At 44.0% G+C, this 26,780-nt stretch overlaps 1 protein-coding gene across 2 annotated transcripts in view; it reads right to left on the reverse strand.

Moving 5' to 3' along the window:
- The window catches only part of SH3TC2 (SH3 domain and tetratricopeptide repeats 2), a 69,414-nt gene extending 45,507 nt beyond the window's left edge, over positions 1-23,907 (reverse strand). For both annotated transcript variants that reach the window (XM_055143181.1, XM_004620580.2), the window contains exons 1-2: positions 23,778-23,907; positions 5,378-5,473 (exon numbers count right to left, since the gene is read on the reverse strand). In XM_055143181.1, coding sequence (XP_054999156.1) covers positions 5,378-5,473; positions 23,778-23,829 — 148 coding nt within the window. In that variant the 5' untranslated portion in view covers positions 23,830-23,907. The remainder of the gene's footprint in view (positions 1-5,377; positions 5,474-23,777) is intronic.
- Positions 23,908-26,780: the final 2,873 nt, after the last annotated feature.

A 26,780-nucleotide genomic window follows, 5' to 3' on the forward strand; every position in this document is an offset into this window, starting at 1 on the left:
TGGCCTTGGGACTCCTCTGAATGATGACTGTAAACTGTCCTCCCAGGAACAAATGAATGTTGAGGTCTGGGAATGTTCTAGAATCCTTGGAGCTATATCAGTTGCATCCAGGTTGGTTATTTCTGCTCTGAACAAGATTTATTCTCACACAGAGCTGACGCATAAACCATTATAAAATATACTTCCCCTGTATATACCTCCCCTGTGGGCAACTTGTGAGAGTTTGGAATGAAAACCAACTTACATTTAGTAAACGCATTTACATATAAAAATTTACCCTATGAGATGCATTTATAAACATGATACATTAACATACACACATTCATTCCCCTAACCGTGTTTCCCTGGCTATTCAAAATAGACATCTCTGTTCCCAAAAGCCACTTGGGGTTTGCTCTTCAAGCCCATGTTTTCCCTTGAAGTCGTATCTCACTTGCTTGTCTCTATGTTTCTTGCTTGCTTATTTCCACCCTGGAGAAGTTCTCTCTTAAAAACATATTTCCCCTCTTTCTCTCCTATAACATCTTTCTAAGAAAGTTTCATTTCAATAAAAACTATCTTGCTTCACTTTTTTTTAAAAAAAAAGATGTAAAGATGTTCCTGTTAGCTATGATTTATTTGGGGGAATCTGAAAATGCTCTTACTATTAATTGACAAGGAAAAGTTCTTGAATTTTTCTGGACTTCAAAAACAACCTACAAAATTATGCCACTTAGGAATGTTCTACTTTCCAGAGAGTGGGAGAAACTTGCCGTTAATTCTTGAATGTTTGCTAAGGGAAATTGGTTAATGAATAAAAATCTACTTCAGTTTATTCAAAATGCACCTTCATTCAACAAATCTATTGAGCAGGAGCTGTTTTAGGTGCTGGGGCACACACCAGGAAACAAGGCCTGGTTCCTGTTCTCATGGAGCTTTTATTCTACTTCGCAAAAGCCAATTCTTTGAACCCAGTGATATCAACTGAAGAAAAGTGCTATGAAAATCAAAGCATCGCAGGGTAAAGAGACCGCCGGGTGGAGCTCTTAAAGGGAGGACTTTGGTGTCAGAACATGCTGTCAGGAAAGGCCAAGCTCCAGAGTTTCATCTCAACATGGAATTCAACCTTGAGTCTTCTTTAGACAATAAGTAGCGAGCCCATTAATAATTATCGAAAATGTTAAGCCAGAAAGCCAGTAGACCGGATAATCACAGAAGTCTCTCTTCCAAGGCTAACTTGTCAGGGCCTTTGCAAATTCCTGGCCACCTGCGAGACTGCCTTGTTTTGCTGGCCTGAGTGCCCCCAGGCCTCCCTGGACCTCTACCTTTAGAAGACCTGTCTCCAATCCACAGAGCCTGGGAATAATGTGCCACAAGACAACCTGCTCTACACAGCAAGCCCAACTGACCTGACATGAGGGGGACTTGGAGCAGAAGCTGGTTTCACTCAGCCGCTCCTGGCCTGGGTCCTCGTCTTGTCCGTGCCCTCCATCTCTGCAGCCCTGCCCCGCACTGGGCAGCAGCCCCACCGCTCGTGATCCCAAGGTGGAAGCTAGCCCAGGGAGGAGGAGTCACCGACTGGGCCCAAACTTGGCTCTCTGCCCCATTAAGGGTGCTACCTCAACAAGGTGCCTCTCCACACTTGACTTTTCTCATTGGCCAAATGACTTTGAGCGACCTATCGCAGAAGCATTTTGAGACTTACTAAATAAAGTTGTGCTTATAAAGCTCTTTATGTAGTCAGTATCCGGAATATATTAAGGAAATAAAACAGATGTTCAGCGTTAGGCCTTGCATCTTGGAAACCCCCATCCTTCCCATTACTCCTCGGATTTCTGCCACCCTCGCGCCACACCTGTCATTAACCCTGATCCTGAGTCAGGATTTCTTTTCACAGATTCTAATCCAAACTGCCCTTTTGATTCCTCATCAGAATAGCCCTATCAGTCAGTGTGAACCTCCTTGGCAGGATGGCAAGTGAATTGATGGATCTGCAAGTCAGAAAATCTGGATTTCAGGCCTGCAAGATAGCTCAAAGACAGGCATGCAAGCTGCACCTACCTACCCTTCATCCTACCCCAGCACCCAGCATGAACAAGTGTGACCCAAAACCAAAACAAAAGAAAGGTCTTGGAGCCACACAGATATAGCACAGCTGGGAGCGTGTTCGCCTTGCATGAGGCCAATCCAGAATAAACCCCTGGCACCATATACGATCCTCCCAGTCCCCGAAAACAGTGATCCAGGAGTGCAAAACAGGAGTAAATCCTGAGCATGGGTGGGTATGGCCCACAACCCAAACAGGTTCGGATTTGAAGAAAATCCAGGCTTTGAGATCTGGCGGGTGGAAGCTGAGACTGTACAAAGACTGCACATTAACTGTGCCCTACAGTGCCCTCTGCTTGTCACTTAATCTTTAGCCCCACCACAGCGTGTCCACTGAGTCTATCTACACTGGCACCACAGCCTCTTCTCACTCCTAGCCCATCCTGAAGCAGCATGAGGGAAGAAGGTGCTGAGAGGATTAGGTGCATTCTGGTGTCCCCAAGGCCCCTGCACACACCTTTGGCCACTGGTTTACTGGCACTGACAAAGCAGAGTGTGGACTCCACTGCATTTGTCAAACACAAGTGGAAATTCAGCTTTGTGTGGGGTTGGCCTAAGCTGACAGATAAGCAGATTAATATACAAAGAAGCAAAGAGCAAATCGTTTCTCCTTGTCAGCCAAGCAATTGGACAGAATTTGAAACCAGGAAGGAAAGCAGCTGGAATGACATTTATAAAGTCACATGATTTCCATTCTGTGGAGCATTCTGAAGTAAATATTTCTCCCACATCTCTCATCATCTCCCCCATTCAGTGATCTGTTTTCCACAGAGGTCTCAATTATCCCCAGTTAACCACCATCTGGAAATATGATGGACAATAAGGTATTGGGAGAGAGTGTGAGCATATTTGTGTAACATTTATGATATTTATGGTTGCTCTATTTTATTAGTACTTAGTGTTACTAATTTCTTAGCTAATTAATACCTTACCAAAGATAACCTTAATCTTTTTCTTTTTACAGGAAAACACATGTGACTGCATTTTGCTTCATAATCAGCACAGATTTTATGACAAATGTTTCTTTGCAAAACAGTAGGATGTGATCATGATGTGATGCTTTTTAGATTGTCCTGGTATTACCTAAAATCAGGGTGCAACAATCATGCAGTGAAGTGTGGTACACAAAGAGTTGAGTGCTCTGAAGCTTTGGGCATTCGCTGGAGGTCTCAGAACATCTCCTGAAGGATAAGGGAGAGCTACCATATTTTGTATCTTAGAGAGAAGTATGTTTTGGAGCAGTCATGGAACACTGTAGTGATGAACAAGGACTGGGTGTAAATTCCTTCTCTTCCTTGTGCCATCTGGCCATGGGCAAGTTCTCTCCTTCTCTGAAGCTGGTCACCTTCACAGTCAGGACTTTGGTGCCACCTCCCACATGTGCTGATGCAGGGACAAGGAGACCACGCAAGAATTACTGACCACTTGGCACATGGTCTCACTGAAAATTGATGCCCTTTGCTGCTCAGAGGACACCAGTCTTCCACCAAGGCTCTTGCTCTGACTCTCTAGGACAAGACTCAGCCCCAGTGGTGCTCTCTCTCAGGACAATCCCTTCCGCCACTTCCCCAAGACCACTTAAAGGGGAACCTTGTGAAGGATGATTTTGGAAATGAGATTTTTTCCATATTAATTTCAAAATCCTTTGATAATTCTAAAAGATTAATATAGATGCCTTTCCACTCAAGACAATGTTATGTTACATCGCCAAATATTTGTTCGCTGATTCAATACCTTGACCAGCATATATTACAATATTTATATTGTTAGATTAATATACAAAGAAACTATGACTACCATACAGAATATAGATATAACTACCATTTATTTATTCAACAATTTATATATCCACCAAACATCAATTATAAACAAACAACTATTTTATGGATGAGGTATAAAATACAATTTTAAAAAAATTATTGGGGCCGGAGCAATAGTACAGCAGGTAGGGCATTTGCCTTGCATGCGGCTGACCTGGGTTTGATCCCCACTATCCCATATGGTCCCCCCACCACCACCAGTTGTAATTCCTGAGCCCAGAGCCAGGAGTTACCCCTGAGCATAGCTGGGTGTGACCCAAAAAGCCAAAAAAAAAAAATTTCCCTGCCCTATAATGCCTTAATATCTAATCAGTAATTTACTTCTGATAATTAATGGCAGAGAGTCTCTTGCCTGGCTGTCTTCCCCGGGGCCCCTCAGAGGCAATGGGCTCCAGCAGCTCTCCCCGCCCCGAGCAGAGCTCCCCGAAGCCAAACACCACCGGAACCTAGCCACAGCCATGCTCAAGGCCCCTCTCCACATGTTCAGACAAGCCTCACGCATGAAGGTACTGGCAGAGGAACCCAGGTGTGTGTAATCCCATCAACGGCCAACATACAGAGACTTAAAAGCAAGCTCCCAGAAGAGAGCGATGCAGAGAGCCTCTTGCCTGCATGCCTGGCCGCGCGATATCTTATAACCTACTTTTCCCTCTGGGAGAAACTAGCAAGCTACTGAGAGCTTCCTGCCCACATGGGACATCCTCGAAAGCTTCCAATGGTGTATCCATATGCCAAAGCCAGTAACCAATTGAATCTCATTCCCCTGACCCTGAAAGAGCCTCCAATGCGGCATTCTTGGGAAGGCTGAGAAGAGAGAGGCTTCTAAAATCTCAGGGATAGGACGAATGTAGAGGTTACTGAGACTGCTCAAGCAACTCAACAATCAATGGGATTTCGTGTTCATGAATTTACTTCTTTAATACAGAAAATATGGACAGAGTTCTGACATGTTCAACACAATGAAGAGCTGCGTCTGTCAGTCAAAGTTATTCTAGTAGACAGTGAAGAACACTGGAAAATTTGTGTGAACATTAGTATCATAATCAAGATCATGCCTTCAAAGTTGCACTTGGTGGTTCCTACAATGGAAAACTAGGAAGGAAGAGGCCTACAGAGGAAAGAATAAAGAGTGACTGTGGTATTATACATGGAGGAAATCTGAATCAATCCTGCCTCTGAGGTCTCAAAACCTTACCTTGTAAAGACATACCTGATAACCTTTCATTATTTGTATTGCAAAGCACATATCCCAAAAGGAGAGAGAGAAGAAAAATGTCTGCCACAGGGGCAGGAGGGAAACTGGGATTGGTGGTAGGAAATGTACACTGGTGAAAGGACGGGTGTAGGAATGTTAGAATGTTATGTACTGAAACGCAATCTTGAACAGCTTTGTAACTTTGTGAACAAAACTGATTCAATTAAAAAAAATTGAAAACAAAGAAAAACTCTTAATAAGAAAAAAAAAAGCTTACCTGGAGTCATGTTCTGTGGCAGGAAACATTTTTCCTTCTCTGATGAGGACAAAACCTCACTCCTTATGGTTGAATCCTTGGAAGGGGTTTCTTTACCTGGGAAACCAAAAAAGAAGTGAAATGAAAGATATTTTTATGATACTTTATGCTCATTACAACTTTAAGTCAAGTAACCAATTTTCTCAAGAATTAGTGGTGTTTGAAAATTTGAATTGTTATTATCATAGTTTATAGAGCTATTTAGTACTTGGCTATGATCAAATATGCCAAAAACAGTAACAAGTCTCACAATGGAGACGTTACTGGTGCCCGATCAAGCAAATCGATGAACAACGGGAAGACAGTGCTACAGTGCTACAGTGATCAAAGAACTGTCAAACATACAATCTCAATCCAAAGACAATATCCGAATGGCCTATAAATTTATAAAAATAATTTAAGCTCATCAGGAAAATAAAAGTTAAATCTTCCGGAGCTGGAAAGATTTAAATTTAAGTATTAAAGTGCTTAATTTGCCCGTGGTCATCCTTGGTTTGATCCCTGGCACCACACACGATACCATCAGGCACCATTGGATAGTGACCCCTGAGCCCAGAGCCAGGAGTAATCCTGGAGCATTCCAGGTATAGCCCAGAAACAAAATAATAAATAAAAATGAAAACCACAGTGGGAACACTACTATACAAACTGGTGAAAATGCGAGATTAAGCCAGGTGTTTGTAAGACTATATAATAACTAGAACATACACTGTGAGTTGAGAGTATGCTCTGAAGATTTTTCACTTTGGGAAGTTCTCACAGTAACACTTCAGTTTGAATACATGCATGCACTAAGACTTAGAAACTACACACACACACACACACACACAACATGTTTGGACACCTCTATCTATAGCTATAGCTATATACTCAAAAGAACATAGACAAACATGTACCCATATTCACCCACTAAAATACTCAGCACAGCAGCATTCAAATCCATGAAAGCCTGGTGTGAAAGAAAATCAAGTATAGAGGATTGGATTAGCAGAAGTTTTGAGTTAGCCACATGAAACCTTTTTCTTTCAGGCTCTAAAAACCCTGGAGCCCCTGGTCACAATAGCTTTAAGGATCAGGTCCTTCTGATGAAACAATAATTGAGTGGAGGAAGAAGGGGCTTCCTAAACACCACTCAGGGGGACTGGGGGTCCATTCCCAGGAATAATCAGTCGGCTGAGCCAGACAGTACAATGGTCTGTCCAAAAGTGGAGCACGGCACAGACCAGAAGTGTTCAGAGGCTAGCAACGTGCACCCAGCCATGTGGTGCTGGGACAGAAGAGGGTCCTTTCTGCAAGACTTATATCCCAAATCCCGAAGCTGTCTCTTAGCCCTCAAGCAAAATTCTTATGATGAATCTCTCCATATGCATTCCCTTGTACCTAGAACGGTATCTGCCTCAGAGACAAGCATGTCAAATCCAAAAGCCACTTTTGGGTTTAGCCAGAAACAGGAATTCTCATATGCCTGTCAGAGGCAAATACTTGCCTTCAATGTCAGTTTTTCTCTATTGAAAATAGCTCACCTGTAAGTTGGAATTGGGATTCCTGCTAGGAGAGGAGGGGAAGCAACTAATCAGAACTCTTGTCTCTGTGTCCCTCTCTTCCTCATTCTCCGCTGCTTCTTCTAGGGCATCCTTCAACTCTGAAAACCAAAGTTTTCCTCCTTTCCTTTATGCAGCAGTGCTCAAGAATAAGTAAGCAGTAGAAGATACAGTAAAATGCAATGCCGCAAGGAGAATAAATGAATTATGACCAGGGAAGCAGCATAGACGGCTACATCAGCCTTGCAAAAGTTTACCAAGCAATACACTTGCACAAATTTCTATGATAAATATGAATTAAAAAGTTAATTTTATAATATTCCTGGAGGGGCTGGAGCAATAGTACAGTGGGTAGGGCATTTGCCTTGCACGCAGTCAACCCAGTTCGATTCCCAGCATCCCATATGGTCCCCTGATCACTGCCAGGAGTAATTCCTGAATGCAGAGTAACCCAGGTGTGACCCAAAAAGCAAAAAAAAAAAAAAATCCTGGAATCCTTCTCTACCAGCTATATCAGAATACCCCAGGGTAGAGCTTGGAAAGGTACACACCCCCAGCTAGTTTCTGGTGTCTTCTGTGAGGCTCTAGAGTCGAGTGATTCCCACATGCCTTGGGACACAGGAGCCAGAAAGAAGCTTCTTTAGAATCAAGGGATGGGGACATCAGAGTGAGCTCTGTGATAAGAAGAGAAGCTAATAATTGCACGAGCACTTAGAAATCACAGAACTTTTATAGTTCCACAGGATAGACTCTGAAGGCTTGAGCTGAACCTTGAAAATGATGTAAGACTATTTAAGGCCTCCAAAAAGTTCTAATACAGAACGAAGAATGAAATTGTAATCTTACAATGAAACAAAAAAATACTTCCTCTCAAGGAAACAAATCAGAGGTCCACAGTGACTATTGCTGAGTTATTTTTAACCATTTACTTATACTTTAATCTATTATAGCTATATATGTCTCTATATTGCTATACTTTCTTATACTAATATTGCAAGTAAATGTGCAGTGTACACTTTTTATACACTTATATTTTACGCCAGTATCATAAAATGGGTACAACTTTGTTCCCTAACATTGGAAACAGAGAAGTGGCTAGGAGCAAAGTCTCTGTAATCAGACAGGACTGAACATAGCCCCCTGACTTCTTCATGAGTAAATCTATCCAGATATTTCAGATGAGAAGGTCTCTGATCTCAGCCTCTTAAGTGGCCTATGACTCAAGTACAAGCCAATCACTTTTTGATAAACCGTGGTCACGTGGCCAAAGTTAAGCCAATGAGAACTAGTCTTAAAGACCATACCAGCACATTTAGAGTAGATTCGTTTCCACTACTGTGACTAGACATCGGGAGCTGTCGGGGGGCACCACTGGAGGCCTGCAGTTGAGGTCATTCCAGTGCAGAGTTTCAGAAAGACATATTCTTGGTAGCATCGTTTGAATATTTTGATACAGCCGTACTTGAAACAAGCAGTTCTTGGACTGTATGAGTCAGTGCATTTCTTTTGGTGTAAGCTAGTTTCATTTTTATTATAATGATTGGCAGGAAAGATCACTATAGTTTTAATAATCCAAGATTTATTTTTAAATTGCCAAACTGTCTTCCAAAATAGTTGTGCCGTTTTTACACTCCACACTGGTATTTGAGAGCTCCGTTGTCCCACACCCTCACCAACACCGGCTACTCTCAGGCTTCTCGGTTGTAACCAGCGTATTGCTGTGCAGTGCTCCCTCATTGCTTTAACTTTCATTTCCCGAATAATTCATGATAGTGAGCACTTTTCCTATGTAAGTAAGGTCATCTTTTCTGGCCGATCTAGCAAATACAAACACTGCCCCATTTCGATTGTGTCGTTTCCCTTCTCAGCACGAGAGACTTTTCTCTTTATGTTCTGGATTCAAGTATCAGATATGTCGGCTGCAGTATCTGTGACTTCCTTTTTATTTTCTTGTTAGATTACAGGTGTGTGAGGAAAAGCTAGAGTGGTCCCAGCGTTAGGCAGGATGAGAGAAGGGTACAGGAGGAGAAGGCAGCCTGTGCATTTCAAAGAAGGGAAACTTATGGGGCTACATGTGAGAAAGAGGATGGGGTGGGACAGGAAGCAGAATACGAGCCAGGCAGAAGAGTGTAGAACGGATCCAGAAAGCAACAGGGAATCTTGGAACTGAATTGAGCAGGGAAGCAGCGCAATAGACATGGAAGTTGTGTAGGAGAAATACAAAAAAGACAGAAAGTGAGAGCAAGAACAAGAGCACCGGATCACTGCTCAGAACACCTGGAACTCAGAGCCCCGCCCCTAGCCCCCCGAGAAGCACCAGGAATAATGAAAAACATTAAGGTATTTAACTGCATCAGAAAAGTCCTCAGGCACATCAGAATTTTACCGTTGCCTGAGCATCACTTCAGAGCAACAATTCTTTCAATATTCACTGAACTGTATAAAATCATTGGAGTGAAATTCCTAAACTCAAAATAAGAATGATGGAAACAATAAAATAACTTATTTCAACAGAATTGAAGAAGCTAAAGAATAGTAACAGGACCCAGAAACAGAATAGAAGCCAAGAATCAAATTGGTGACCTGATTTGATTCTTGGTTTGTTTGGGTTTCTTTTTTTTTTTTGGTCACACCCAGATCAGGGCTTACTCCTGGCACACAGATTATCAATAAATAAAATGTAATTGGGAAGCGTTTTTAATGGAAAAAATGAAAATATTTGGTAAAATAGCTTACATTTTTCAATGTAAGTGGGACAACCAGAGAATTCCAAAAAGAAAGAAAGAAAGAAAGAAAGAAAGAAAGAAAGAAAGAAAGAAAGAAAGAAAGAAAGAAAGAAAGAAAGAAAGAAAGAAAGAAAGAAAGAAAGAAAGAAAGAAAGAAAGAAAGAAAGAAAGAAAGAAAGAAAGAAAGGGAAACAATGGCTAGTGAAAGACACTAGCTGAGAACGTCTCCAAACATCCCAGTGTGGTGTAGGGAGGAGCATTTGTGCACTGGTTCAGGATGTCTGCAAAGTGCCAAATAAAATAAAACAAAGCAACACCAAGACACTTTGTAATCAAAATCACAAAAACAAAATATACAGACTACCTAAAATAGCAAGAGAGAGTAAAGTATCAAGTCCAAGGGAAACAAGATAATGAGACTTTTCAAATGAAACTCTATCATCAAGAATGGAAGGGAATGATATATTCAAGAACTGAACAAAAAAGAACTTCCCAACCAAGAAACCTTTACCCTGAAAGATTATCACTTAGATTTGAGATGCATACATCTCACACTGAACTGAAGACATCTGCAACGTCTAAACCAGCTCCACCAAAAAGAACAAGAAAAAAAATCAAAGGGAAAAAATGACCAAAATCCTGATAGAAAAATGGCAAAAACTTCTTCTCTTCAATAATTTCTCTAAATCTTCATGTCAACAAACTAAATATTCCAATCAAAAGACAGAGTGACATAATGCATCACAAAATAAAATCCAAGCTTCAGCTGCTTTAAACTGGCACAATAGCCACAGTTAAGAATAAGGGTTACAAAAGTCCATGGCTTTCCTATATGCAAATAATGAGAGAGAAGAAAGTGACATGATAAAAGCAATCCCGTTCACAATTGTGCCTCAAAAAATCAAGTACCTCAGAATCAGTTTAACTAAGGAGATAAAGGACTTGTATAATGAAAACTACAAAGCACTACTTCAGGAAATAAAAGAGGACATGAGGAAATGGAATGATATCCCCTGCTCATGGATTGGAAGAATTAATATTGTCAAAATGGCAATACTCCCCAAAGCATTATACAAATTCAATGTGATCCCTATAAGGATACCCTACATTCTTCAAAGAAATGGATCAAACGCTCCTGAAATTCATATGGAACAATAAGCCCCCATGAATAGCTAAAGCAATTCTTAGGAAAAAGAAAGTGAGAGGAATAAACCTCCCCAACTTCAAACTCTACTACAAAGCGGTAGTAATTAAAACAGCATGGTACTGGAACAAAGGCAGAGCTGCAGACCAATGGAACAGGGTTGAATACACCCCCCCAAATATATGATCATATAATCTTTGATAAGGGAGCAAGAAATGTGAAGTGGAGCAAGGAAAGACGTTTAACAAATTGTGCTGGCAAAACTGGACAGCTACATGCAAAAAAAAGGGCTCCACCTATCACCATGTACAAAAGTCAGATCAAAATGGATTAAAGACCTCAACATCAGACCAGAATCCCTAAGGTACATTGAAGACAAGGCCAGCAAAACCCTCCACGACATTGAAGCCAACAATATCTTCAAAGATGACACGCCACTGGCCAAGCAAGTGAAAACAGAGATAATAAATGGGACTATTTCAAACTAAGAAGCTTCTGCACCTCAAAAGAAACAGTGACCAAAATACAAAGAATGGGAAAGGATATTTACGCAGTACCCATCCAATAAAGGGTTGATATCAAGGATATACAAGGCACTGGTTGAACTCCAGTGTTCAGAAGAAAACTGCCTACCCGATCAAAAAATGGGGTGATGAAATGAACAGAAACTTTCCCAAAAAAGAAATCCAAATGGCTGAGAGGCACATGAGAAAATGTTCAACATCACTAATCATCAGGGAGATGCAGATCAAAACTCTCAGGGAGAGTCAGAAAGAAAGAGACAGACATAGAAAGATTGCACTCATATGTGGAATATAAAGTAGCAGAGAGGTACAAGCTTGCAATGATGCAATTTCTGACAGAAATTTCTCTGAACTTAGTTACTAAAATACTAAAATACAGAAACCCAAAACCCTGTGGCTGCTATTGCGGCCACTTGACCTCATATCTCTTCATTCTCAGCAATGGAAAATAAATTATCAAGTGCTTCCTTTTCAGCAGGTCCGACTTTGGGGGGAGAAACTCCAAACAATAATAGTGAGTTTTTTGTTGAAATATTGAATTTAATCAAAGTAAAGTGAAAGTAAAGTGAAATTTATCAGTTACACAGGCGGGATGGAGGGCTGGGGAGGTTGGGGGATGGGGAGGAGGTATACTGTGATTCTTGGTGGTGGAATATGTGCACTGGTGAAGGGATGGGTGTTCGAGTATTGTATAACTGAGAGTTAAACCTGAAACTTTGTAACTTTCCACATGGTGATTCAATAAAAAAAAATTAAAAAAAGAATAAGGGTTAGGCAGAAGTCAGCAGCTCTCCAGAGATTCCTCCAGACCCCGTACCAAGCCAATTCCATCGGGGCACCTCAGATGGAGCAGCTGTGCCCTCTCCACCCACTCCAGATGAAACTCCAGTGGTCACAAGCTTCCAGAAGCAAAACCCAGGTATGCGGGTTCCAGGACTAAGACTCCAGGACTCATGGTGGCAGTGGAGACAGGACATCCTTCCCGTTTGGGTCATGTCCCAAACGGACATGACCGCTTGGGGTCCTGGCTGTCACGCCCACAATCTGCCACTGGGCACCATCTCGGCACATCAATGTTCTTGATCCAGAGACTCCCAACTGAATCTCAAAATGGATTAGCTCCCTACAGAGATGTCTCTGGACCCCAACCATTTACAATTTTAGAATTTCAGAAGCAAGAGGCTGCTTCCATGGCTGCACAACCTCTTATGATATTTATAATAAACAATAGAAAATAAATTATCTAAAAGAGAAGGACCTATACAGAGAAAATTACAAAACACTATTTCAAGAAATAAAAGAGGACACTAGGAAATGGAGACACATCCCCTGCTCATGAAAAGGGAGGATTGACATTATCAAAATGCCAATACTCACTATACAGATTTAATGCAGTCCCTATCAGGATACTCATGACATGTTTTCAAAGAAACAGACAAAACACTCCAGAAATTCATATGGAACAATAAACCCTCACGAATAGCTAAAGCAATCCTTGGGGAAAAGACATGGGTGGCATCATCCATATCTGTAATACAAAGCAGTAGTAATTAAAACAGCATGATATTGGGCTAGAAACAGACCTGCAGACCAATGGAACAGAGTTGAATATTCTGTCATGGACTCTCAAATATATGATCACTTAATCTTTGACAGAAGAGCAAGAAATGTAAAGTGGAACAAGAAATGCATCTCTAACAAGTAGTGCTAGAAAACCTGGACAGCTACCTGCCAAAAATGAGCTCTTACCTCTATCTTATGCCAGGCACAAAAGTCAGATCAAAGTGGATTAAAGACCTCAAATCATATGTGAATCCATAACGTACATGGAGGAAAATGTAGGCAGAACCCTCCATGACATTGGAGATAAAAGCATCTTTAAGGATGAAACACTAGTGGCCAAGCAAGTGGAAACAAACATAAACAAATGAGACTACATTAAACTAAGAAGCTTCTGCACCACAAAAGAAACAGTGACCAAAAAAAACAGACAGAACCCACAGGATGTGAAAGAATATTTATCCAATGCCCATCTGATTGGACTGGAGCGATAGCACAGCAGGTAGGGCATTTGCCTTGCATGCGGCCGACCCAGGACTGACTCCTCCATCCCTCTCGAAGAACCCGGCAAGCTATCGAGAGTATCCCACCTGAACCGCAGAGCCTGGCAAGCTACCCGTGGCATAATCTATATGCCAAAATAAGTAACAACAAGTCTCACAATGGAGACATTACTGGTGCCAGCTGGAGCAAATCGATGAACAACAGGACAACAGTGCTCCAGTGCTCCCATCTGATAAGGGATCATTATCCAGGACATACAAAACACTAGTAGAATTTTTGGACTCCGTGCCAGGCTCTTTTCACTCCGGGAGCCCCAGAGAGGGGAGGATGAAAACACTCCCCGCCCTAAGGGACCCAGCCCCGGCAGCCGACCTCCACTACCCAACCGCCACCACACTTTGCAGCCACACAACACATTATAAGACACTTCTGACCCATTTTCCATAATTACCACACCATATTTGATGGAGTTCAGACAGTAGGCAACAAATAACAAATCATAGAGTAATATATATATATATGTGTGTGTATGTATGTATATATATATATATTTTATATATATATATATATACACACACCTCTCAGAGAGCCCAGCAAGCTACTGAGAGTGTCCCGCCCACACGGCAGAGCCTGGCAAGCTACCCGTGGCATATTCGATATGCCAAAAACAGTAATGATAAGTCTCATTCCCCTGACCCTGAAAGAGCCTCCAATCATTGGGAAAGATGAGTAAGGAGAGGCTGCTAAAATCTCAGGGCTGGGAAGAATAGAGACGTTACTGGTGCCTGCTCAAATAAATCCACAAACAATGATACAGTGATACAGTAGAATTGTACAAGAAAAAACCTCCAACCCCATAAAAAATGGAGAGAAGAAATGAACAGAAGCTTCCTCAAAAAAAAGAAATACAAATGGCCAAAAGGCAGGTGAAAAAATGCTCCATATCATTAATCATCACTATATCATTATATCACTGTCATCCCATTGCTTATTGATTTGCTTGAGATGGCGCCAGTAATATTTCCCTTTGTCCCTGTCACATTCAGGGTCAGGGGAATCATCAGGGACATGCAAATCAAAACAAAAATGAGATATTATCTCACACAACAGAAACTGGCATACATTCAAAAGAACAAAAGCAACCAGTGCTGGCCTGGATGTGGGGAAAACGAACACTCTTTCACTGTTGGTGGGAATACTGACTGGCCCAGCCTTTTTGGAAAACAATATGGGAATTCCTTCAAAAACTAGAAATTGAGCTTTCATATGACCCCACAATACCACTTCTTGGAATATAACCCAAGGGTTCAAAAAAGCACAGTAGAAATGACTTCTGCACCTGTACGTCTATTGCAGCACTTTTCACAATAGCCAGAATCCGAAAATGACCCGAGTACCTGAGAACAGACAACTTGTTAAAGAAAATTGGTATATCTACACAATGGAATACTATGCAACTGTTAGGAGAGAGAAGTCAGAACATTAGCTTATAAGTGGATGGACATGGAGCGTATCATGCTAAGTGAAATGAGTCAGAAAGAGAGGGACAGACATAGAAGGACTGAACTTATTTGTGGAATATAAAATAGCATAATATGAGACTGACACCCAAGGACAGTAGACACAAGGGCCAGTAATATTGCCCCATAGTTGGAAGCCTGTCTCATGAGCTGAGGGATAAGGCAGCTAGAATAGAGAAGGGACCACTAAGACAGACAATGATGGCTGCAGGAATCGCTCAAGATGGGAAATGTGTGCTGAAAGTAAATGAAGGACCAAACATGATGGCCTTCCAAGTATCTGTATTGCAAACCATAATACCCAAAAGTAGAGAGAGAGTATGGGGGAAATTGTCTGCCATGGAGGTAGGGGGAGGGTTGGAAAGAGGAAAATATTGGGGACATTGGTGGTAGTGAATGTGCACTGGTGGAGGGATGGGTGTTTGATCATTGTATGACTGAAACTCAAATATGAAAATTTTGTAACTGTATCTTATGATGATTCAATTAAAAAAATTACCTAACATCTGCTCCTGGCAGGCAGGCTTAATTTGTGGTGGGAAAATTCAAGCAAACTATAATGCCCAAAAGTAGAGAGAGAGTATGAGGGAAATTGTCTGCCACAGAGGTAGGGGGAGGGCTTAGATGGGGTTGGGCAGGGGGATACTGGGGACATTGGTGGTGTAAAATGTGCACTGGTGGAGGGATGAGTGTTCAATCATTGTATGACTGAAACTCAAACATGAAAGCTTTGTAACTGTATCTCAAGGTGATTCCGTTAAAAAAAATTAAAAAGAATAAGGATTTAGTTTGAAAATATAGCACAGTGGGTAGGGAGTGGCTGAGGCATTCAACCCATGTTCAAGCCTTGGCATCCCATAGGTCCCAAGCGCCCCAACAGAAGTGATTCGTGAGTGCAGAGGATCTCTGGGTGTGACCAAAAACAAAAACAAAACAAAAAAAAAAAGTGGTGGCTGGAGTGATAGTACAACAGGTACTGACTTTGATGTCCCTGAACAAGGTTTGATCCCCAGCATGTATGGTCCTCCCAAAACGCTATCAGGAGTAATTCCTGAGTGTAGAGTCAAGAATAACCTCTGAGCACTGCAGGGTGTGAACCAAAAGGCAAAAAAAAAAAAAAAGATGGGTTTGAAAACAATAGTACAGGCTCCCAAAAATAGGGATAACCATATTTCTATCAAACCAAATAACATTTGAGCTAAAAAAATGTAGTAAGTGAAGTAATAAACATTGCATACTGATTAAGGGGCAAATAAATAGATCAGGAGGACCCAACTCTTGACTGGCATATATTCACCAAATGAAAAAGCAGGAAATTTTGTAAATATAACTGTTAATAGAACTGAGGAAATAAATCAGTGACAACACAATAGTAGTGAGAGAACTTAACAACTCAGTTTTGTCAATGGACAGGTCAACCAGACATTTGTTTCCATAAATAAGGAAACAAGAGCCCAAAATGAGAAATTTGAAAAACTGGAATTAATAGACAGGTACAGATCTCCACCCATAAAAGCCAAATATGCTTTATTCTTCAGTGTACATGGAATATTTTCCAACATAGATCACATGCTTGTAAACAATTTGAGTTTTCATAATGACACAAAATTAGAAATTTTATCAAGCATCTTTTCAGACTACAATGTCATGAAGGTAGTAATTAACCATGAAAAGAAAGTCGTGGGCCAGGTAATGCACTAGCCCTGCCTGCTGCTGACCATGGGTCCATCTCTGGCATACTCAGGTGGTCCCCTAAGCCCTTTCAGGAGTGACCCCTGAGCAGAGAGCCAGAAATAAGTCCTGAACACAGTCAGGTATGACCCAACCCTCCCACCCCTCTTACATGCCCCAACCCAAAAGAAAGAAAGTTGGCAAAGTTCCAACATTTGGAAACCCATCAACATACTGATTAATAACCATTGTGTCAAAGATGAAATAAAAGAAGAAATAAAAAGGTTGCTTGAAACAAACAAAGGAAGACTCAAACCATCAGAACTTATGGAATATAGGAAAATTAGTTCTAAAAAGGGGATGAGGATTCATAGCAATATAGTCTTAGATCAAGAATAAGTAAAAGAGTTCAAATAAATAATTTAACCTCACATATTTTATTCTTTTGGAGGGTTAGGCCACACCTGGAAATGCTCAGATATTAGTCCTGACTCTGCATTCAAGACTTAATCCTGACAGTGCTCAGGAGACCACATTGATGTCAGGGATTTACCTAAGTGGGCCACATGTAAGGCAAACATACTATCACGGCCATACTAGTACTGTGGCACAACTAATCTCACATTGTGAGAAACTAGGAAGAGAACAAGAGAATTCCAAATAGTAGAAGGAAGAAAATAATAAAAATTAAAGTAGATGTCAATGACATAAAAAAAATTTAAACAAGGGGCTGGAGCTGTGGTACAGAGGGTAGAGCATTTTCTTTGCATGTCACTGACCTGGGTTTGATGTGGGCCAAACAAGCAAGCAAGCCTGGGTATACCAAGACTTTTTTTTTGGCATAATTCAACATCAATTCATGATAAAAAATTAAATAACTCAACAAAATATGGATAGAAGAAACATTCCTCAAGGTGGTAATAGTTATTTACAATAGACAGTCAACATTATATTCATGGTAAAAAAAAAAGAATGATCACTCTACAAAAACTGAGTGCTGAAATGAGGTGAAGTGACATGTACTTGTACATATACGGTACTCTTTTAGTAATAGTATTGCAAAGCACAGTATCTAAAAAGAAAATGAGAGAGAGAAAGAGGAGGAGGAGGAGGACAAGGAGAAGGAGGAAGAGGAGGAGGAGGAGGAGGAAGAAGAAGAAGAAGAAGAAGAAGAAGAAGAACAAGAACAAGAACAAGAACAAGAACAAGAACAAGAACAAGAACAAGAACAAGAACAAGAACAAGAACAAGAACAAGAACAAGAACAAGAAGAGGAGGAGGAGGACGAGGAGGAAGAGGACGAGGAGGACGAGGAGCACGAGGAGCACGAGGAGGATCACGAGGAGGAGGAGGAGGAGGAGGAGGAGGAAGAAGAAGAAGAAGAAGAAGAAGAAGAAGAAGAAGAAGAAGAAGAAGAAGAAGAAGAAGAAGAAGAAGAAGAAGAAGAAGAAGAAGAAGAAGAAGAAGAAGAAGAAGAGGAGGAGGACGAGGAGGAAGAGGACGAGGAGGACGAGGAGCACGAGGAGCATGAGGAGGATCACGAGGAGGAGGAGGAGGAGGAGGAACAAGGGAGGGAAGGAGGGAAGGAAGGAAGGAAGGAAGGAAGGAAGGAAGGAAGGAAGGAAGGAAGGAAGGAAGGAAGGAAGGAAGGAAGGAAGGAAGGAAGGAAGGAAGGGAGGGAGGGAGGGAGGGAGGGAGGGAGGGAGGGAGGGATGGAAGGAAGAAGGGAAGGGAGGAGGGGGGAGGGAAGGAGGGGGACGGAAGGGGGGACAGAGGGAGGGAGGACTGGATCCATATATCATACTACATGCAAAAGTTTATTCAGGGGGCTGGAGTGATAGCACAGCAGGTAGGGAGTTTGCCTTGCACTCGGCCGACCGGGTTCAAATCCCAGCATCCCATATGGTCCCCTGAGCACCGCCAGGAGTAATTCCTGAGTGTAGAGCCAGGAGTAACCCCTGTGCATTGCCGGGTGTGACCCAAAAAAAAAAAAAAGCAAAAGTTTATTCAAAGTGGATTAAAGACCTTGGATTAGACCATAATCCATAAAATACATTGAGGAAAACATAGTAGAGCGAAAGAAAGGTATCTGATCCAAAATAAAAAGACACTGACTGAATGGAGGAAATATTTGCCTATAATACATCAGATAAAGAGTTAATATGCAAGATAACACATGATTATACATAAATCACTCACAAAACTCAATAACAACCCCATCAAAATTAGTAAAAGAAAATGAACAGAGAATATGTGGGTGACCAATAAGCATATGCAAAAGTATTCATTGTTCCTTTTTAATCAGGAAAATGCAAACCAAAATGGCAATGAGAATTCATCTCATACCAATGACAATGTCATGTATCAAAACAACTGGAAACAACAAGTGTTGGTAGGAATATGGTGAAGAAAAGGAACTGGGGGAGGGGGAAGCCTTCATTCACTGTTGGTGAGAAAGTTGTCTGGTTTAGCCACTATGGAACACAATATAGAGATTTCTCAAAAAAGAAAATAGAGAATTTTTATATGATCCAGCAATTCTACTTTTTGGCATCTACACCCCCCTCCCCAACACACGCCAAGAAGGAAAAAATGCTAATTCAAGAGCAAAACTGTGTCTGTGGCAGCACCTCAGTAAAACATTATGATACAAAAACAACCCAAATGCTGGACAGTCAATGAATGGATTATGGCACAGTGGCATGTGTACACAATGGCATATTAGACAGCTATAAGAATAGATAAGATAATACAGTTTGCTGCCATTTGGATGGAATAGGAGGGTCCCATTTTAAGAGAAATAGTCAGAGGGAGAAGAACAAATACTTGAGGACCATCTTTGGTATAAGAGCAACAAGGGAAAAGTATGGAGTAAGAAAATCCTTTGACCTTGGGTTACAAAACAGACTTCCAGGCAAGAAGCGGTGGGGGGTGGCAGTCAAAGGAAAGGAAAAGGGGGACTGGAAATAATCTAAGGACAATAGCAGTGGGTGACAGGCAATTCAGCGGTGGTGAGGTACAGCAACTTGTACATCAAAAATAAACATTGACACCATTATAAACATGTTGCCTAAAGGATAACGATTATGAAAGTGAGGAAGGCAACTATTTCAGAAAATAGATAGTAGATGTGATTTATTTAGGGGCGGGGGGCACACCTGGCAGTGCTCAGGGGTTACTCCTGGTTCAGCGCTCAGGAATTCCTCTTGCCAGTGCTCAGGGAATCAGATGGGATATAGGGGATCAAACCCAGGTTGGTCACATGCAAGGCACACACCCGTACCTGCTGTAATATCCCTCCAGCCTCCTAAAGTGATTTAAGAGATCAGGGTCCACTAGGAATTTTGCTGTCCAGAAGTACTAAGGCCCAGACCAGAGAGGTGGTTTCACCAGGGTCACACAGCACGCCGACAAGAGTCTTTCCCTGCCCTCTGAACTGTTGCAGAACATGTTGTCTCCACTGCATTAACCTGACCTCAGAGCTCTGAGGAGTCTAGTGTCCAGTCTAGGAAACATCCCACTCCCAGAAACTTGCTAGAAAGGAGAACCCACTCCCACCCCCATCCCTGTCTCTCCTTCATCAGCCCCACACCCCACCACCCACAGCTTTAAGGAGAAAATGATGCAGAAAACGATCCACTTCCCTGCATGTTATTTTTTTCTCCACCCAGGTACTTCCCCTCCTCTGACCTGATGGGCATATCACCAGAGTTGTTATGACGGAAGTCCATATTGTCCTTGCTGGGATAAATGCCAGATTAGAGCCACATTTCCATCTGTCTGAGGAGGTCGGTCTCAGATAATAGTGCTGAGGGGGAACAACTGTGTAAAGACACTTTGTTTAAGATAAGGAGCTCCAAAATAAAGTCTTTGCCATGATTATGAGTACATACATATGTAATAGAAGAACAAAAGCCCTAAATTCATGAACGTGATTAACTGTGGAGTTGGAAAAGGGAAACGAATTACTGGGAAACTAGATCTGAAATGTTTTATTTCTTGAAGAACTGTGAGAGAGGAACAAAGAAGTCCAGAAACTAGTATGGGATAAAGGAGAAACAGGCTGAAATTGGGAGGGTCATAAGTTTTCTAAGATCGGAGTGTTCTAAACACTTCCTCATTTTTTAAAGTTCAGTTGCAAAGCATCATTGGCTATTGTCAGCATGGGCCCTCAATCTTCTATTATTACACTGGTGATTCATGTTTACAAAAAGATTGGAAATTACAAACTCCAACAGCCAAAGTGGACGAGTGTGTCTTTCCCACAGCCTCTGGGTGAGAAGGTAAGTGCCAAATTTCAAGAAAAGAATCAAAATAAAGGGAAAGCTCTGGAAGCTTTTAGACTGCTGAACTTTGACATGACTGCCTGGTGGTCCTAAGTGAGCGGTGGTAGGTTTGCCGATCATGGCAAGAATCTCCAAAGGTTCAAGCAGCAGAGAGAATGGCAGCGGACTGGAAACCCGCCCCATGACCATGTGCGAGCAGGAGATTAATGTCAGCCAACGAGAAACATCCCAGGAAACACACGCTGTCAGCAGGGCCCATGTGTGAGAGATCCACGGGTCCGGGATCCTCGGAGCCAACATCTGGTGCTTGCCACATCCTCGTCAGCCAGCTGGGCTCTGGCAATCCAGAGCCTTCTCCTTTCCTGCCTGCCTTGTGCCTCAGGACTGTCAGTCATCGCCATGCACCACCAAGTAAGCAGACACTGAACAAGGCACAGCCCTAGCCACATGGTAGTAGCCAAACTCCTACCCCAGAGGAGCACTCCTCTCCCTGACGGCCTGGGAGCAGCGTCTATGAGCAATAGAGGCAACCACAGTTGCTGAAGGCTTGTCAAGTCAGACTCCATGTTGACTTAGTCAATTTAACCCCTACTGACACTTAAGAAAACATCTCCAGAAAGCTGGAGCAATAGCACAGCAGGTAGGGCGTTTGCCTTGCATGCGACCAATTTGGGTTCGATTCCCAGCATCCCACATGGTCCCTCGAGCACTGCCAGGAGTAATTCCCGAGTGCATGAGCCAGGAACATCGCCTGTGCATTGCCGGGTGTGACCCAAATACTAAAAGAAAGAAAACATCTCCAATTCCACCAATAAGTCCAGCTGACATCCAGGTCCAGCTGAGGTGGGAAAGCATAAAAAACTTAAGCGTCTTCCGTTATGTCTCTCCAGAATGTGTCTCACACTTGGTTCCATTTCTCTAGGACAAAGAGGGCAACCTAGAAGAGGATAACTGTATCAACTGGCCTCAGACCCACCACACCCAGACCGGCCTCCCCAAGGAAAGCTTCTGACAAGTGCAGAGGAGAAGGGTGGGGGCCTAGAGGGAGGACAGTGCGGGACAGGGCTCGGCAGAAATAAATAGCAGGCTGATGGGGGGAGCGTGTGCATCCAGCCTGCCAGCGCTTTATTAATGGTAAGAGAAGAAAAAGCTAAATGAATCAACCAAATGAATGAGAGAGGGGTTGAGTGGGGTGGGGGGAAAGGAGGGTCCTTAAATATATCTTGGTTGTTTATTTTGCAGGTTACAGAACTCTGGCTGGCTTAAAGTCTTAAGATAAAGGTCAGGGTGTGGAGCAGAAGCAGAAGCTGACTCTGGGATCCAGAGCCCCTGTGACAGCCTCGCTGACTGAGTCGATGCCTTCTCATTGCTCAGGGAGGGAGCGTGACATCTGGGGGTCATCGAATGTGATTAATATGCCTAACAGTGACTGTATTAATTTGCTGAGGGCCAGGAGGTTTTCAAGAATTATGAATGGAAAGTTCCCTCACTCCCTCCCACCCCCAGTGCCCAACTCCCCACTCACCCCCACAAAGGAAGCCATGGTTATGCCTCAAGATCAAGAGATCTTATTTGAAACACAGAAGGGTTCGGTGAAGGGTTCAAGGCAAGCCAAGAAATAGATCACACCCATTGGAGGTGACAGGTCCTGCCTCAGTGGAGGTAAACTGAGTCTGCTCGAGAAATCTGGTGAATCTGGCTGACAGACCCATGATCCTTCAGGGTCTCCCCACCTCCCAGCTCTGTCTGCTCCCAGGGAAGTCAATGACAGTGGGGCTTGGTGGGGACATCCAGGAGCTCATAAACCCCCAAAACTGGACAAGTGAAGTGTTCACTGCTGGAGGTCAGGTCAAAGGCACTGTTGGGTTTGCTCGTAATTTTAGGACCAGACAGGCCTTTCTGAGGGAGCGCCAGATGCTCAGACACCCAAGCTGGGTGGTCGAGCAGAGGAAGAACACAGCTGCTTCCGGTTTATTGTCAGGACTCCAAGTACCTTCACATTGTTTGCCACAGAAGGTCTGTGTCTGAAAGTAAGTAGGCCTTCCCTAGTGGTCAGTTCTCCTGTCACCCCCCCCCCACACACACACACACACACACACTCCCAGTCCCAGGAACTGTCCCAGAGCATCAAAAATCCGGAGGAAAAACCTCTCCTAGCGCCCAAGGGGCCCACCTTGGTTCTGCTCTGCAAATAAGGAAGGTGCTAGCACGGGGTGACGTGCTCGTTAGCTCATCATGGTCCCTAGCTCGTTTGCCAGGGACGTCCTGGCTTCGACACTGACTGGCATCCTGAGAACCCCCAGTTCCCGGCCAACTGACAGGCTTCATCTTTTGAAGTGGGCTCCCAGGCGACTTGACGGCAATGCCTCCAAGCAATAACTCTGTATAGCCTCCACTAGACACACCTCTCACCGTCTCTCACCCCCCTCAAATCACACTGCCCGGGGAAGGTAGGAAGCAGGAAACTGCCTGTTTTTCTCCAGTTAACAGTCACTGACGAAAATAGGGTTGATTGTCTGAGGCCAAGTTCATGACCACCCATGCGCTGCAGAGGAACTCGGTGTCTGAGCGCGCTTCCTGCCGGAGGGCATCTTGGGAAGAAAGGAAGGAAGCGCTTAGTCACACCCTGAGAGTGGCGGCCAAGAGCAGCCTTCATCCCACCAGCTCCAAGTCTTTTACTTTAGGAAAAGTAAATGCTTCCCAGACTTCAGTCCTTTCTTACAAAGCCAGAAAGACAAACAACAAGACTTGGGAGGGGGAAGAGGCGGTCAGAAAGTGCAACCATCTCCCCATCTCTGGCAGCTGCCCCAGCCCAACAGGTCCCTAAGCAATCACTGGCCACCAGGGCCAAGCCACAGCCCAGGGCTCGCCCCCAGAAGACTCACCTGAGCCCAGGGACAGACTCGGCTCCCCAGGGATGCAGAAGCAGCCACCCATGTATGCACCATCCTCCCAGGAGAGGCCCCTGGGAACACCAGGCTGAGAGAGCACGGGGAGGAGACAGCTTCCCCAGGGTGTCCCTCCTCCCGCCTCCTCCCTGTCACACGAAGGACCAAGGCCGACTCAATGCACAATGCAGCCTTTGATATCCTGCTGCAGCAGGAGCCCAGGGAGGGTGGGAGGGGCAGCCCAGCACGCAGGCCCCACGGTCCTGCACTGCCGGGCCCTGTGCGCGGGAGCAAGGCTCCTCCCTGCCCCTGCAGATTGCTTCATGCCTATCAGGCCGCGGCACATTCCTCACATTCTAGGAATAAGATACACAGTTCGGTTCTTGTGGGGGTGGCCGGGGCGAGGAAAAAGGCAGAGAATCAAGGCAGCTGTTCCCGCCCCTCCCTCAGTGACCTGCCTCGAACCCGCTCCCCTGCCCTGGAGAGAGCATGTCCACCCTTTCCCAAAAACAATTTCTTTGGCCTCTGGGTGGAGTCAGAGCTGTGGTGGGTCACCTCATGCCAAGTCCCTGGGAGACAATAAAGCAGGTCCTTGGGGCTGAAGTGCAGCCCCCCCACTGGTGGTTTCCCGGGTCAGGAAGTCAGTCATCACCTTTCGGTTTGCCAGATTCTTACAGGTGAGAGGATGCAGAGCCTAAAATATCAAGGTGACAAGTGTGCCTGGGACAAGTCGGGCCAGACCAACACTTTTCCATTTCCAAAGCGGTGGATTTCTGAGTTTCAGAAGCCCCCAACCCATTCTCCACCCCCCTTGGGTTCTCCCAAAGGAGATAGAGAGGGGCTGGAGCAATAGCACAGCGGGTAGGGAGTTTGCCTTGCATGCAGCCGACCCGGGTTCGATTCCCAGCATCCCATGTGGTCCCCTGAGCATCGCCAGGAGTAATTCCTGAGTGCATGAGCCAGGAGTAACCCCTGTGCATCTCCGGATGTGACCCAAAAAGCAAAAAAAAAAAAAAGAGAGAGAGAGATAGAGAAAATATGGCAGAGGGTCAACAAGGTTGGATAGCAGCTTGGCCAGTCTCATAAACAAGCTCCATACTCACTGATTGCTAGTTATTTTCCTCAGTGCCTGGAGCAAAGGGCGTTGAGGAGCTGTCCTATGAGGCAGGAGGTGTGGGCTGAGGGGCAGTTGCCTGGAAGCTGGACTTGGCATGGTTACAAGTGGCCATTGCAGGCAGGAGCTCAGCCCCAGGACATAGGCCTGGGCCGGGCCTCTGACACTGTGACCAGACAGAGGGTCACTCTAAGGATTGGAATGGCGGCTGAAGGTTGGGTAGTGGGGTGGGGTGGGGTGCCCCTAATTTCCACATCAAGGGTCAGTTTTCCAGCTCACACACTGAAGGTCATCCTGAGGAATGACCAGTGTCTCGGCAGTTTCCATCCAAAGTACACGCTAGAATGCCTGAGCTGCAGTGTTCTTGTTTTAATCACTCCAGAAGGCTCACACGCCCCAATCAGGGCAAAGCCTACCCAGCTATAGAAATAGAAGCTGAGGTGGGTGCAAAAAACGGCATATCCAGTTCAGTAAACACAGGCAGTGTGTTCAGACCACTGATATGAAGGTCTCAGCCGTGGGTCAGTTAAGTGGACATAGTAACTACCATTCGTCCCTCTATTCATTGTTCTGACTCATTGAACACCTGTCATAATCATTGTCATGGCCACTGGGACAAATGCCACAAAATTAGTGGCTAGAGACCACAGAAATGTTCTGGAGATCATCTGTCCAAGACCTTGTTCCTTCAGCTCCAGTAAAAGTATTCACAAGGTCTCTGAGCTCTGGGGACATGCTCCCTCATTAGACTTCAGAGAACACTCCTTTCCACCACTTTCTGCTGCTGGTGGTTACTGGCATTCCTTAGCTTGGGACCACTCCTCTCCCATCCCAGGGGACAGGGTCTGGACCAGGACTCTGCACATACCGGCTTGGTCCCAGAGGATGGATTCATAGTTCTGAGGCCTGACTTCGCTACCACTGCTCATTCACTTGTCTGGCATTGTGGGCCAGACGTTCCCAGGTCCACCTTCTCTTGGATTATCGCGCCAGCTTTGTGAGTGAACCAGCTACAGAAGAAGTTGCAGTCTGTCCGAGGTGGAATGTTAGTTGCAGGAATTGAGGCAGATCTCATCAATTCTACTGCCCCGAACTTCAGTGGTCTGATATTGAGACTCTTTCCCAGACTAAAGTGAAAAGGGATTAGGACCTCCCCCGCCCCCCACTAATTTCTAGGCCTGAAACCCTCTTAGCTGGCTGACCACCTCTGGAAGCTACAGGAGAGGAGGGCTGGGTGGAGCTGAGTGTGCTGGGTTGCTCTGATCCCAAGGCCGCTGTGTAAGGTGCTTTCACAGGCGTCCCAAGCATAGCATGTCAAGATAAAGTCAGATATGTTCTACCTCAAGATAAGGGTCAGAGTTTCTTTAGAAAGCCAATGCACCTGGCCTTAGGGAGCTCGTGAGAATCTGACAGTGAGGAGAAACCATGGTCCAGCTTGCACCTGGCACAGATGTTCCGGCTTCTCATTGCTCCCTGATTTCACTGCACATTTTCCTTACGCAGGTGCAGGACAAAGGTCAGAAACTGTGAATAATAGAGCAGGGAATGTTCATCAGCAGAGCTCATGCCTTACAGGTATAGGGCCTGAGTTTGATGTCCAACACTAAACAAACAAGAAAAGAGAAATTATAAGTGGTCAATAGCAGCTCCAGGCCATCTGTTATCAATGGCATCAGAGAGCTGGCAAGACACCCATTTTGGCAAGGCTAAAACTAAGAGTCCATTCTAGACAAAGGCATTTCTCCTCTTGAGATGGAGGAATCCAGTACTATTCCATGTATGGATATCCAGAGTGTTACCCAGAACAAAGAACTTCCTAGACAGATATAGTAGCAGGTGCAAAGGCCCTGAGGCTGCAACCTGTATGGTTGGAGTCTATTGTGGGA

The sequence above is a fragment of the Sorex araneus genome, chromosome 6 (genome assembly GCF_027595985.1).
Source record: "Sorex araneus isolate mSorAra2 chromosome 6, mSorAra2.pri, whole genome shotgun sequence".
NCBI classification, from domain to species: Eukaryota; Metazoa; Chordata; class Mammalia; order Eulipotyphla; family Soricidae; genus Sorex; species Sorex araneus.